At 39.3% G+C, this 15,622-nt stretch overlaps 1 protein-coding gene across 3 annotated transcripts in view; it reads right to left on the bottom strand.

Moving 5' to 3' along the window:
• PHACTR2 (phosphatase and actin regulator 2) overlaps positions 1-15,622 on the bottom strand; it is a 189,245-nt gene that overhangs the window by 81,761 nt on the left and 91,862 nt on the right. For all 3 annotated transcript variants that reach the window (XM_038526225.1, XM_038526224.1, XM_038526226.1), the window contains exon 2: positions 12,020-12,187. In XM_038526225.1, the coding sequence (XP_038382153.1) occupies positions 12,020-12,187 (168 nt within the window). The remainder of the gene's footprint in view (positions 1-12,019; positions 12,188-15,622) is intronic.

Here is a 15,622-nt window from a genome sequence, read left to right as displayed (position 1 = left end):
GAAACAACCTATGTCCTTCAACAGGTGAATGCACAAACAGGGTATATCCATGGCACAGAATACTACTACCCAACAATCAGAAAGAGTGACTCATACATGCAGCATCCCAGATGACTCTCAAAGGTGAAACGGCAAGTGAAGGAAACCAGTCTCAAAACATTTCATGCTGAATGATTTCAATGTCGATGACATTCTTGCAACAACAAAATGATAGTGAAGAACAGAGCAGTGGTTGTCAGCAGTTAGGAGCTGGGGGAGGAGACGGAGAAGAGGTAAGATATGACTGTAAAAGGGTAGGGCAGGAGGATTGGGGAGCAATGGAACTGTAACGTATCCTGATAATGGTGGTAGTTAAACAAAACATATGTATATTAAAACTCTCAGAACTGCACACACACAGACACACACACACACACACACACACACACACTCACCCCAAAGTAAAAAATACCAGAGTACTGAATGACCAAGAAATGACCTCTTTTGAGAAAGTCATGATCACAAATGCAGTAATAGTGAACTACTTAGTAGCTCCTTTGTATATCTGCCTCCAACCTAAGCCAAACACAACGACTACTTCCAAGAAAATCTCAGGAGTCCAGCGTCAGAGCTGTCAGGAAAGGCAGCTACATTTTCCCGTGAGCCTACTATAGGCTCACTGGCCAACAGCCATGGTCAAAAAGAGAGGCAAGGCAGAGAGAAGTTTCGGAAAAATCAAAAACCTATTTGTGTCTTCTGAAAGGACGAAAGGTTTGACAGAGCAAGTACAAACCAGTGTTCAGTGAAAAGCTTCATTCTTAGGGCCCCAGTTTGCTTGGAGGAAGTTTACAGGAAATGTTTCCAAAGGGGCTGCCAAAAACAGCCATAGGTAACGTGGAGGCTATGAGGTCTGGACTCTGCAAAAACCATTCCCATGATCTTTCGGCTGTGACCTTTACTTTTCTTTAGAGAGGAGCTACCAATAGGCAAGCTATAAATATACACCAGTTTTCCCCCTCAAAGTGAAGGTAAAAGGAGTTGAGGAATATCGCTCTTGGCTCTGATCTGCAAAAAGTACAAGATATCTAGAAGGATGGGCGGCCCGGGTGGCTTGGCGGTTTGGCGCCACCTTTGGCCCAGGGCGTGATCCTGGAGACCCGGGATCAAGTCCCGTGTCGGGCTCCCTGCGTGGAGCCTGCTTCTCCCTCTGCCTGTGTCTCTGCCTCTTTCTCTGTCTCTGTGTCTCTCATGAATAAATAAATAAAATCTTTAAAAAAAAAGATATCTACAAGGAATGGAAAAATAGCAGAGTTAAGGAAGGCACAAAGAGAAATGTTTTGAGAAAGAAAAGAGGTATCAAAACTCTAGTTAAGAGGTTGACAAGAGAAAAATGGGTAACACAAAGAGGGGAGGGGGAAAGCTGATGTGCTATGTGGATCTGGAACCAGGCAGCAGGAAAGACACATCTGAGAAGCATGGAGCCCCCAAGACACTAAAGGACAAGGTTCACAAGCCTTGAAACTTCCCCCTTTGTTAACTGCTATATCCCTGGAGCACAGAAGAGCATCTAGGCCCAGGGTAGGAGGCCAGTAAAAATGTGCTGTGTGAAAGAATAAGGAGGGCTTAGCAGGGTGGTCAGGAAGAGTCAATCAGTGGTCACAGAGGAACTCTCACTGATGTGTGTGCTCAAAAACAATGCCTCACACAGACCTGGGTGGCTCATCAGAAGGAACAGTCTTCTCATAACATCTCTCTTAGGACACAAAGGAGGCCTTACTTACTGAGACTCCTCAAACCCCACTCTACTGATTTTTAACAAGAGGCATAATTATCTTTCCCAGAAACAACTGGATAGCCCATGCAGTCAGAAGTCTGTTTCCTGAGGAGGAAACAGAAAGGTGTGGAAGGCCAGGTATGGTTTTCTAACTTCCTGGCTGAAATCATGATATACCAAGAATGGACATCCAAAGTGAGTAGCTGTTGGAACTCATGGTGTCAAATCAAGGTCTGGTTTTCTGGACCATAACATGTGTATAGTACTGCTAGGCCTGTGAGGCCCATTCCATGGAAAAAGAGGTGATATACTGGGTAGAGACTGGATTGGCCTAGTGAAGAGAATCTTAAAGCTAAATTAGAGAGGGAAGAAAACACCCACACAATGGTCTACAATCAGGTCCCATGGAAGACAACAGCTAGGACAGAAGACACAGCAGCAGCAGGGATTTCTGGTGCCTTCAGAGAAAACAGCATCCCAGAAGTGTGGACACAACATGAACAGGTACAGAGACAGAAGAGTAGATCTCCTAAAAGAGATCTGAGGTGTCAACCCAGGAAAGTAGCTCTTCAACACGTGGTGAGACAGGAATCCTGATAACTTGAAAGAGACAGATCTGATCCAAGGAAATCTAATGTCAGGAGGGAGCACACCCAGCTGGACACAGCGAAATACACAGAACTCAGGGAGACATACACTGGAAAATACGTAGAAGTGGGTACACAGAAAGGACATATAGCACATTGTTATAAGGGGTAAAATGGATCACCCAGCTTGGAGGATTTGTCTGTTTTTCTATATGTAGAACATTAAGAGCAAAAGATATTCCATTCCTACAGATAAATTCTTAAAATTTTAATAACAAGATGAATTCCTATTCTGAATGCAATTCTAAATATAAAAAAAAAACGTGGTTGGTGAAGTGCGATCATAAAAATTTTGGGGAACTCATGGTACTATCTTGGCATTAAAATGGTTAAGAAAGGGAACATGAAGTCTGGTACCCTGTGGGCTCTGTGAAAGCAGGGACCTTGTCAGGGTTGTTCATTGCTGTGTCCTTAGAACACACTGTCTTGGGGCTGGTACTCAACAAAAATGTATGAAATAATCTAGACAGCTTAGTATGGCCCCATGGTGAAAATCTCTGAATTGAAAACACATTGAGGGTATGAAAAGGACTTTACAAAAAAGATGGAAGGACCATCAGGTAACATTGTGATCAGAAAATAGATATAAATATATTTATTAGTGCCAGGGATAGCTAGAAAAATTGGAGAGAATTTGTTTCAGGTCAGTATAAAAGAAAATTTCCCCAACAACCAGAGCAAGGAATCAGGAGTTCAGAAGTTGAACGACAACATGTCAGGTTCGTTGGAGATAATGGACATTCCTGCCTTGGAGACAGACCCAGATGACTGGTAAGGTACTCTACAGCCCTAAAATTGTAAATTTCTTTTTTTTAAAGATTTTATTTATTTATTTATTCATGAGAGACATACAGAGAGAGGCAGAAACACAGGCAGAGGCTCCCTGTGGAGAAACACAGGCAGGCTCCCTGTGGAAAGCCCAATGCAGGACTCGATCCCAGGACCCCAGGATCACGCCCTAAGCCAAAGGCAGATGCTCAACCACTGAGCCACCCAAGCGTCTCAAAATTCTCAATTTCAACTGAACATTCAGAAGGTATTTTCCTAGAGATTCAGGAAGTAGTGTTTGTCTGTATTAAACCTGAACAAGTTTTAATAATACCCGACTTCAGGTAAATTGCAGATCAATCTGAATTTTATAAGTTAATTTGGGAACATACTTGTCATTCCAAATAATCTAAAAAATCAATAACACAGACACCACTAGCATGTAAGTTGGGGACTATTTATCCACAGAGGCAATCATACATGATTGTTTCAATTTATAAAGGAATTCTCTGCAGGACTTGATGCCCAGATCCACCAAAAACATCAACATATGAGGGATTCTAAAGTTGGACTCCATGAAGTTGGATTTCTGATCTCCTGTCAAAATCTGGCTCCTAAATTCTAACTTCAGAAAGGAAGATGTAACAAAACATTTATATTACAGAGTTAAATTCCTTTCCTAAATTCTTGCTTCTCTTCTAGAATTGAAAGGGTGAAATTACATGATCTGTTTGGAGCCATGGTGCCGGCAAAAGCTGTTAAGATTAACAACCATAAAGTTCATGAATGTGAGATATTTTAATCATTAAGAGATTGGATAAACTTTATAATGAATTACATTCAGTGTATTGACACCCATTGCTAGATAAAAGGAAGTGCATGCTCCAACACATGATTACTTAATAGGATCTCCCTGGGTGCTCTTCTTTCCCTCCCGCATGTATTTGCTCAAATGTTGTCCTAGTAAAGTTTCTCTGACCACCACATCTTAAATTGTAACTTAGCTCCTACATTCCCCATTCCTTGCTTTGTTTTTTCTTCTCATTTTCTAACTTTGGTGGTTAACTTTCTGCCTCCTATCCTTACGAGAATATAAGCCCCATAGGGGAAGGCAGTATTGTCTCTTTTGTTCCCTGTTATATCACTAAAGTCTGTAACAGTGCCTGACATATAGTAGATGTGGATGCTCAATAAATATTTGTTGAGAAGACAAATGAGTGCTAATATATAAGCAAGGGGCCCTAAGTGGACCTGGTTGTGCTATGCGGTCTATGACTGATTATGTAACTTCCTTCTGCTACAGTAAATTGGGAAAGGGAGAGATTTTCTTCTCTTCCTCCAACATGGTGTTAGGGTGAATGATACACAAAAGTACTTCCATATTCTTAGTAGAACAAGATAGATGAAATAAAAACGGTGTCTTTTATTAATGCAATCAGACCAGTCTTTAACAAGTATCACCCTTATGCATATCTTCTAAGTTTGCCCTATTTTCTAGATATAGAAAATAATCCCAAACTGCAACGTTATGCCTATATGGTTACAGACAACACTATCTTTAATAGGACCAAACATAATTTTGACCCTTGTCAACCATGTTTATATGCATAAAATGCTGAAATTAGGCAGGTAAGTAGAATCAAAATTATTCTTCAGACCAAATCCTTTTCATAGCAAAACTCTAGTGTATGAAGCAAACTCTCATAGTAGGATTACCTTTCAGTGATTAATCCTTACTGATCTGGGTATGAAGCTATCTTTTAGAAATACAACATAGCATAATGGTCAAAAGTACTGGCAGTGGCACCACGTTGCCTGGATTCAGATATTGCCTTTGCCTACTGCCAGTTATGCCTCCTCAGGCAAGTCATTTGAATTTTCTGGCCTTAGTGTCCTCATCAGTAAAACTAGGATAATAATAGCACTGAAACTTCATAAGTGTTTAATGATTAAATGATTTAATGTGAGTAAAGTTCTTAGAGCAGAACCTGGCATATGATATCATTCAATAAAAATTAGACGTTATTATTATTAGGGAATGCAGAGTACCAGTAAATTAAAGTTTCTACCAGATGACTCTCTACAAATCACTCTGATTCTTAGAATGCTGATAACTTGGAACAATGTTATTTAAAAATCGAGACAGGCATTCCTTCTGCCTTACTAACAACACAAAAAAAGTCATGATTATAATGAAGATCAATTTCTTCCTATTTAGAAATATAACTTACTTTTAAAATAAGGGCACAAGATAGGAAAAAGAAATTTTCCCTAATTATTTTATTGGCTTCTTGATAGTTGTACAGGATTGCAATTGTGAGTACATGTTTTTTGGTTAGTATTTTAATTTACTGTCTTTCTCTTTTCCATTATGATTTTTCAATCTTTAATTTCTTTTACAAAGTCTTAAAGCATCCCGTGCTGTATTTTTAGTTATAGTGAATATTCAATAAATAAGCAATTCAAAGCACATCTAAGAGTATTTACTAGGGGGACGCCTGGGTGGCTCTGTTGCTGAAACGTCTGACTCTTGATTTTGGCTCAGATCTTGATCTTGGGGGCAGCCTGGGTGGCTCAGTGGTTTACCGCTGCAGTCTTTAGCCCAGGGCCTGATCTTGGAGACCTGGGATAGAGTCCCATGTCAGGCTCCCTGCATGGAGCCTGCTTCTCCCTCTGCCTGTGTCTCTGCCTCTCTCTCTCTCTGTCTCTCATGAATAAATAAAATCTTAAAAAAAAGAAAAAGATCTTGATCTCTGGGTTGTGAGACAGAGCCCTGCGCTGGGCTCTTTGCTGGGGGTGGAGCCTGCTTAGGAGTCTGTCTCACACTCTCCCTCTGCTGCTCCCCATGCTCGTGCTCACAATCTCTCTCTCTCTCTCTCTTAAAAAAAAAGAGACTACATACCAGGTATAAATCATAAAGCACCTGAACGAGACAGTCTCTGATCGAAATATTTTACATTGCAAATAGAGGCAGACACATAAACTAGAAAAGTCAAAATATACATATTTTAACAGGATTATAAGCAAAGGAGGGGAGGTTCCTACTTGGATGATACAGAATCAAGGCTAAGAATATCTTTAGGGAAGGGGTGCCTAGGGAGCTCCGTCAGCTGAATGTCTGACTCTTGATCTCAGCTCAGATCTTTTAAAAACTTTTTTTTTAAGATCTTTTAAAGATTTTATGTATGTATTTGAGAGAGAGAGAGAGAGAGAGAGAGAGAGAGAACAAGCAGTAGGGAGGGGAAAGGGAGAGAGAGAAAGACAGAGAGAGAGAGAGAGAGAGAGAAGCAGGCTCCTGGCTGAGCAGGAAGCCTGATGCAGGGCTCAACCCCAGGACCTAGAGATCATGACCTAAGTCAAAGGCAGACACACTTAGCTTAATCGACTGAGCCACCCAGTGCCCCTCAGCTCAGGTCTTGATCTCAGGATCATGAGTTCAAGCCCCACATTGGGCTCCATGCTGGGCATGGAGCCTACTTAAAAAAGAATACCTTCAGGAAAGAAGAGACATGTCACACCTCACACCCCTTGCATGACATAGGATTTTCCTAGGTGTAGCTGTGAGAAGAAGGTGCTCAGTGCAGGAAGAAAGAAGAAAGGCAGAAAGACTTGGGGACAAGAAGGTCTAGGGGCGTGCTCATTAAGTGACTCTGTGTGACTGACATGCAATGTAACTGACTGAGAAAAATGACAGGAAAGGTCAATTCGGGTTACACTAAGGAGAGCTAAAGGGTCTGGAATTCACTTAGTAAACAATGTAGGGTCAAGTCATACTTTTTAAGCAAGAACTGACAGGACTGAAGTTCCACCTGAGGAGATTCTCTCATGGTGGTATCCAAGACGAGCTAGAGGAGAAAGGGCAGAAATGGGTAGTTTGCCTATCAATTCCCCCAAATTCCCAATAATCCTTATTCTTTCCAGTCACCTAGCTGTTGGGCTGTACCATTCTAACAAAAGAGTCTTAGCACCTGAGGTTTGTGGTTTGAGGGGATCACTCCCCAAAACCCCATCCTCTATGTTCTACTTTATACAGTAATTTCTGTCCTGAATCCTTTGGTAATTTCCTGTCCTAGTTGCTAACTCTGTTCCCCGGTTCCTTAAAAAAAAAAAAAAAAAAAAAAAGGATGAGGACTCTGTTTGAATCTTTCTGATTCCTATACCAGGTACCATCTGCCCATGAGTACTACTACCTAAGTAACTTAAAACACTCTGGCTACTAAGGTTTACCTGGATTTCCCACTCCCATTCACCTGGATGCTCTGATATTCTATCTACCTTATTGGGTGGAACGCATGCCATTTTGGAGTGAAATACCTATCATTCTTTTTGCCTGGCCTGAGACTTGGAAAGTTGTCATCTTGGTTACTCTGGTGTTCCTGACAGCTCCTGGCATCGTGAACCTTCTCTGTCAGCCTCACCAGCTGGGTCAGGTTCCACTGTGGGCAGATTTACTACCAGAACCTTGCCTCTCCCTATCTTCTCTAGAATTCTATAGCTTTCTATAGTTTGTACAGCGAATACCTAAACATAACAAAGAGGCTACCTGCAATAATTGAGTGATAAGGACCAGATAATGGGGATAGAGAGGAAAGGCTAATGTTAGAGACCCTGCACCAGGAGAAAACACATGAAAGGTTTTAGGAACTAATGGAATGTAGAAGATGGTATGAGAGAAGAAAGAGTCAAAGGATTCCACGGTTCAAAGTCTGGATGCCAAAGCAAGCCATGTCTGCAACAGCACAGATAGCTGGGATTGGCAAGGGATCTGTTTTGCTTTGGAATAGATTTTTTACATAGTATTTTTCCACTTCCACTTCTCTCACTCTGTACTCATTCATAGCATCTACGTCTCTAGAATGAAAGCTCCAGGAGGGCAGGAACCTTGCTCGCCCATTCGCTTCCAGAATCCCCAGCTCCAAAACAGTACTTGCATGCCTCATATTTTCAGTGCAGATATATGTAGATGTTAGGAATGGATTTAATATGCATTCTCAGGCATTGCTAGCCATCAAGTGCATGGGTAGATGTGCCTAGGTCTTGGATGGAGACTTAGTTGAGAGATATGGGTACTGAGAAGAGATGGCATGATGAGGAAGAGCACAGTCAAAGAAAGGGGAGAGCTAAGACACGTAGCAAACTCCCTCAAAGGTTTAGGGGAGAGGAGAAGGGGGAGAAAGGAAGCAAAAGGCAAAAAGAAAAATCAAAGACAACCAAGATAATGACATCTTTTGCAAATGAAGGGAAGATTAACCAGCGATGGCAAATGCTACAGAGGTTAGGATGGATGAAAATGAGAGAGTGACACTGAATTTCCTGATTGGGAGGCTTAGAGTGTCATTAGTGGAGTGCTGGATGCAGGGCCAGATGGCAGAGGGAAAGGAATGATAGTGTGGAGAGGAAGTAGAAGCAGTGATACAGGCTGAATTTTCAAGACGTTTGGTCTTGATGGCAACACCAACAGAATCCGTAGCAGTTAGAAGAACATGTGTGTTTAGACAGGGGATTTGTTTGTATTCTTAGCTTTGGGGAGATGGAAGCATATTTAAAGATCCAGAGAGAGGAGCCTTCAGCCACTACATGCTCACCATCTGCTAAAAAGAAAGGAAAAAAAAAACAGGAAGAAATAATTATGTAGGAAAAGAGGTGTAAATGACATTTTGAGTTCTAAAGATATGGAAGAGATATAACGAGAGCAAAGGTGGGACCAGGGAAGGGTCTTGTTGCTCAGGAGATGAAAAGTAAAGAAAAGGGGCAGTGAGGGAAAGTAGATGGAAAGAAGATGCTCTCCTGCCCTAGAACCCAACAGCCTGTGGACCAGCCTATACAGAGTTGAAGATACAGGTAACTTTCCGCTTTAAAACAAGGCCAGAGAACTTGAAGTCGGGGCCTAGGCTCATCTTGCCTTATAGGACAAGATGGCCTTCCAAAATATAGTTGACTCAAGGACCACCAAAGCAGGCAGAGGACAGGACACTTCTCTCTCTCTCTCTTTTTTTTTAGATTTTTGTTTTTAAGTAATCTCTATATTTAATGTGGGGCTCAAATTCACACCTCGAGATCAAGAGTCACATGTTGCACCCACCGACTAGGACCCTGCTTAACTACAACTACCATGGTAAATATATGATTACAATAGCATTTATTATAATGGCATTAATAAATCAGTGTTGCATCCTATCTGTTACCAATAAAAACTCATAAAACAGAAATCCAGACTAGGAGAAGCAGTATTAATCACTATGTAGTGGAACATAGTAAGATTCATATCCATGTGACTATAATGCCAGGAGTTTAGGAGAAGGAAAAACAGAAGATTTATTTCTCTTGGAAGAAATGCATCTTCTTTCAGATCCTAACATATTGTGGGATGTGTCTAAGGTGTACTTTATAGTTTGCCAGACAGCACATGGCTTTGGTCATAACCAGACAACAAGAGTTCACTGTATGAGACAATTTATTAAGTAAGAAAACACCTTTCTCTTAGTTATTTCCAAATGCATCTGTTTTCCTCTAGATGAGACATCTTTCCTCAATGTGATTAAACATTTCTTATTCCATTTTGTGCCTTCCTTTATTTTAGGCCTTACTGATACACTTCATAAAGCTCAGCAGAAATTTAAGCCTTAAAATAAGCATATAGATAAGGTAACAACAAAATACTTTATAATGGGAACCTTGATAACATCTTATGAAGTTCATTAATATGCGTTTTAGAAAGAAATGACACAAATGTAGCAGATAAATACACAAAGAATTGTTAACATATCTACTTGGTTTGTTTTTATTCTGTTACATCACAATTTTGGTGCAAAGAAAACAAGTATCTAATAGATTTTTCAGGTTTTTAATGTAGTTGGGTAGTCTTTAGGAACTAGGAATATAGTCATCTACAAATAACTCCTGAAACTAAACTTTATATAAAATCCTGTGTGAATCTGAAAAGGAAACAGAATAAAAAGATGGCCAGGCTTTCCTCAACAAATATGAGATAACATGAAATAACACTTACTGCTGTTTAAAATGACTTTTCTTAAATAATCAGGGTTACAACCTCCCTACTGTTAAAATAATTAAAAAGAGATGACAAGGAAAAGTGAAGGACAATTTCTTTGTGGCTGTCTTCTCTACATTAGGGAGAGAGAAGTTAGTCACCTAGATTCAAGCAAAGGAGCTAGACAAATGAAGGGACTTCCATCCTCCCTTCTCAATACCTTCTAACTGGCACTATCTGAGCCCTTCTCCCATCTTGGGTAGTCATGGTAACCCGAAGGGCCAGATTCTCTCAATGTGTAGGGAAACACAGGGGGACACTTAAGAAGACCAGTGTGGTTCTGTTCACAACTGAAGACCAAGGAAGAACAAGATGCTCAACCAGGGATTAGAAGAAGTCAAGAATCTGGAACTGAAAGCACCTTAGAATTCAACTCACTGAACTCTGATCTGACTTGCTCAGGGTGACATGGCACCTGAGTAGCAAGGACACTACCAGAACACCGATGTCCTCACTCAGGTCAGCACTCTGTCTACTTCCCGCTGCTTCCTACTCCAAGAAGCCAATTACATTACAGTAAATGTAATAATCAAACTATTGATATTTCCCCTTAAGCCAAGTCTCTTTTTCCCCCCTATCCTTTCATTATAGAAATTTTCCAATACTTCCATGTAGAGAGGTGAGAATAATAAACCCTATGTGCCCATTGCCAAGCTTAAGCAATTACCAACTTGTGGCCTATCTTCTTTCATCTACGCTTGCCCTGCCTCCAGGATTTTGAAACAAATTCCCAATATAGTATCATTATTTCTTTTTTTTATTATTTCTTTTATAAATATAAATGCTCAAAGAAGTTATATAGCTGCAAATGCATCAGAGGCAATTTCGTTAGGAAGCTTTGGTGTTCCTATTCCACACCTTTGTGCTATTTGAGGTATTTTCTATTTTATTCCACAGCTTTAGAACTAAAGGCCAGTTCTTATGTCAGCAGAGACTAGTAAGAAATGCTCTCTGACCCTGCACATATACTGATAATATTAACCTTGGTGCAATGAGGAAATCTGATGCAACAATTGTATTAGACAATAAGAATGGAGAATATTGAACTTATATCAAGAGATAAATGCTTTTCTACCTTAAAGGTAACACCACTGATAGCAGACACTTGTTTAAATTGGGCTTAATTCTGGCCTGAGATTTAAAGCCAATTTCTTCCATGAGTAATATGAAAGGTACTAAATAACTAAATAATGTAATCCTTTAAGTTTAACAAGTCCACAAAATAATAATAAAAAATTTTCACACCAATAGTGTTATGATTCCCTTAGGACAGAAATTATTTATTTGTCCTAAAGGCATGATGGAAATTTTAAATTTAACAATAAAACATAGCAATACTTTTCTTTCGAACAGTCATTTACATTTTGCCCACAGAACAAATACATTCAAAAAAGACATTAATTTTTTTTTAATTAACAAATAGGATTGTGCTACTAAAACTAAGTAGATAGGTAGATAATATTGTGTATGTGTGTGTAAATGGATATTTCAGCTACAATGTTGACAAATAACATTTCCCTTTCTAATTTTCTATTTCAATTTCCTTCACCTTCCTCGTCCTCCACACTAGTTTTCTGTATGAATTTACAACTATGTATTTAAAAACAAGAATATTTTAGAAAGTCAGTGAGTGGAAAAGGAGGCAAATCAGAACTCTAAGTTGTTTTATACTGAAATTAACTAATTTCATTTCAAATACGGACTTTTTTTCTGAGAAAGAAAAAAACCCTACAAGGCACAATTTTTTATTTTCTAAAAATTTTAACAACTTATCTTCTAGCAAAGTTATGATATTCATACCTGCTGAGGTTTCTCTAAATTTGTCACTGGTCTTCTTTTTCCTCCATTTCCAAGGCTTAAAGATTTTACCGATGGTAGAGAGTTTCCCCTTCCTCTTGAAGGGAGGTGTCTGGGATCCTGCTGTTGGGCCATCTGAATTTGCTATAGAAGCTTTGTCCAGTCCATCAACTGTATGAGGAAAAATAAAGTCAGAGAAAAGCTGTAATAAAAAGTTTGAAACAACTTCATCTGTTTCTTCCTGCACTTGAATAGCAAGCACGACCACTTTAATTGGAATCTCACATAAAGTTTCTTTGTCCCACTTCCCAGGTGGTAGAGCTCCCCTAATATCAATCAGTAAATCAATCAATCAGAAATTACAGTCCCCTTAGATAGTCATTTTGGGAGAATAGAAAAGAAGCAAAAGACTTACATAATAGGTAGGGCCAGACAAATAAGGGTCTGAGAAACACAGCTGAATCCATTTGCAGTAACTACATCAATATTTTGTGAAGGAATAGAGTACTCTAAGTATTCCTGAAATAGGATGTTCCTCCAGAGGCTAGTATGGCATTCTCAGTAATGAATATTACAGTTATGGTATAGTTAAAGCCATGGTTTCTCCATCACAAAATAAACTCTAGTGCCAAGAAGTTAAATTCTAATTTTTACAATGCTAAAACTATCTTTTGCTTCTATTGCAAAAACAAAAAACAAAAAAAACAAAAAACAACCTTTTGGCTTTCAATAAACTGATAATTTTTGCTAACAATAAGAAAGGCATAGAAAATGTGGATACTGTGTATGATAGAACATCTTTAGTGCCTTAATCATTTTATTAATCAGAGAAAGGCCCCAAACCCTAAGTTGCCTCACACTATGTTCCAAACAGATGGTAAACAATTTTGACTTGTTATTCTACTATTAAATGGGGATGGCAAAAAACTGTAAGCAGCCTGAATGGATAAACTCTGGTATTGTTCATGCAATGAAATAACACTCAGCAAATAATAACAATGATAAAATCCTGCTGATACATACAGCAACATGAACGTATCTCAAAAACATTGTGCTGGGAAAAAAAAAAAAAAAAGCTGGGCAGCCCGGGTGGCCCAGCGGTTTAGCGCCACCCTCGGCCTGGGGTATGATCCTGGAGACCAGGGAACGAGTCCCACGTCGGGCTCCTTGCATGGAGCCTGCTTCTCCCTCTGCCTGTGTCTCTGCCTCTCTCTCTCTCTCCTCTCTCTCTCTCTTTCTCTGTGTGTGTGTCTGTCATGAATAAATAAATAAAATCTTAAAAAAAAAAAGCCAAGCACAATGGAATACATACTATGTGGTTCTATTTACACACAAGTTCTAAAGGAGCCAAGATGAATTGAAAATCAGAACAGTAGTTGCTTCTTGAAATGAGATGGAAGTAAAACTTAACTGAGAAGGGGCTTACAGGGAACTTACTGGGGTGACAAGTTATCTCAGTAAGGGATAGATCTTTCAAAACTCATCAAATGGTTATAATATCATGTATTTTACTTTATATCAAATTTACCGTTACAAAACATAAATAAATAGTGAAGTCCAATGAATGATATGCATGCTGACGCTCTTTTTTTTTTTTTTTTTGCATGCTGATGCTCTAGGGATAAAGTGTACTGATGTGCATCAAAAATAATTAATGGACAGATAGATAGAATGGGCAGAGGGATAAATACAGTAAAGTAAAATATAGCAAAATGTTAAGTGTTGAATCTGTGGGTGGACACCTGGTGATTAACTGTATAATTCTTTCATCTTCAAAATTTTCATAAGAAAATACTGGGAAAAACAAAACAAAAGAAAAATTGAATAGCAAGGACTTTTGCTTACAGGAAGACGGAGTGGACTTACTTTTTCCTATTCTTCCTGCTAAGTAGAACTTAAGAATCTTGGATTTTATATATAAATGAAGCATAAGAAGACTCTACAAAGCGAAGAGAAAGCAGACTACCCTGAGAGACTTTAGGACCCAGGAAACAACATGAAGGTGAGATCCCTGGGTTTTCTTTTTTGTCTTATTCGTACTAGACCGTAGCTGAGGCAGTCACCCACCTGGAAACACCATTAGACACAGACCAAAAAAAGCCTCAACAAAAGTCTGCTCTCTAGCCAAAAGAGCAAGAAAAGGACAGCCTAGCAAGATGGAAAACTTTTAGACAAATAACTGCTCTAGTCCAGTAAGACACCACAAAAGAAAACTACGACCATCAATGCCAGCAAAGGCTGAGTGGGGAGACTAGATGTCTACCCTCATGCAGCTGTAACAAGAAGCCCCAACTCCCCTGTCAGAGATGTCAGGGAAAACCAAGCAGGGGCTTGGGACCTTCATGCCTACCAGCTGGTAATGAATCATCCTCTACCACAGTGTCAGTAGAGAACATGTGGGAGCCTGGACTTCCATTCCTACCTAGCAGTAATGAGGTATCTCTCCTCCTCCCTCCCCATAAATATTGGGGTGGTATCAAACCACTGCCCAGTGGAAACAAGACCATCTCTATCCTGTGGTATCAGTGGAGACCAGGAAATACTACCACGCCCAAGAGTAATGAGGAGCATTCCCCACCCCCATTTCCACCATAAGGTATCAACAGAGGAGAAGTGGGGAACCTGGATTTTTACTTCTACCTGGCAGTAATGAGAAGGTACCCCTCCTTCCAATTCCAGAGATATAGTAGACAGAGCCAGTTAAAAAAACGGATACAAAAAGATTTTGAGTCCCATCGCATACTATAAAAATGTCTATATCTCAATCAAAAATCACTTGACATAACAGAACCAGAATAATCTTAAACTGAATGAAAAAAGACAATCAATATACACTAATACCTAAATTCTTACGAGCTCCTTCCAAACAAGAATGATAAATTCTGTTCTTCCCTCTATCTATTTTAGTTTCAGATAGAAATGCAAATCCTGCAGTGACTGTTGCTTCCATATATGGTTCCCTACTTTACTCTGCCCATATTGACCAAAGTACAATAGGCAGAGAGAAATTTAGGACAGACTGATTTTGAAACTAAGCCAGAATGAAAATGCTAAATCCTTATTTGCTTCACTTCCACTCTTATCCAACTACCTTCTGCAAACAAGAGGCAAATCTAATGAGGAACTGAATATATAATGTTTCTTCTTTTTTGGGATTTTTATGCTGAAGGGCTTAATTTTGAACAATTTAAATGTTGTGAAAGATATATAGGGCTGACTATTACAGATACAGGAATGAGACTTTCCATCTCAAATTCATCTCTGTGGCCATAAACATACATCTACTACTCATTTCTTTCAAGCCACATATTCAGTTCCTTGACACTCCATAAAAATTCTGCTTTTGATCCAAACCACTGAAGAAGAATAATATACTTGTTCTCCTGAAAACAAAAATAAACAAAACAAAAAGTAATTCTCTAGGTGACAGATAGGGAGATTGAGTGAGTGACGAATTAAAGCCTTAATGTTAAATTCATAGCTGCATAAGAAATTAACTGCCATTATCTTTTTTTATTATGCATTTATAATTCTAGTCTTTATCTCTACTCTGGAAAGGGCCTGGACCAGTGCCAATGACCATATATATCTTTTTTTCTGGCTTAA

This window comes from Canis lupus, chromosome 1 (assembly GCF_011100685.1).
Source record: "Canis lupus familiaris isolate Mischka breed German Shepherd chromosome 1, alternate assembly UU_Cfam_GSD_1.0, whole genome shotgun sequence".
Taxonomy (NCBI): domain Eukaryota; kingdom Metazoa; phylum Chordata; class Mammalia; order Carnivora; family Canidae; genus Canis; species Canis lupus.
Note: the sequence above shows the minus strand (reverse complement) of the source record. Positions and strands in the feature narration are given on the sequence as shown.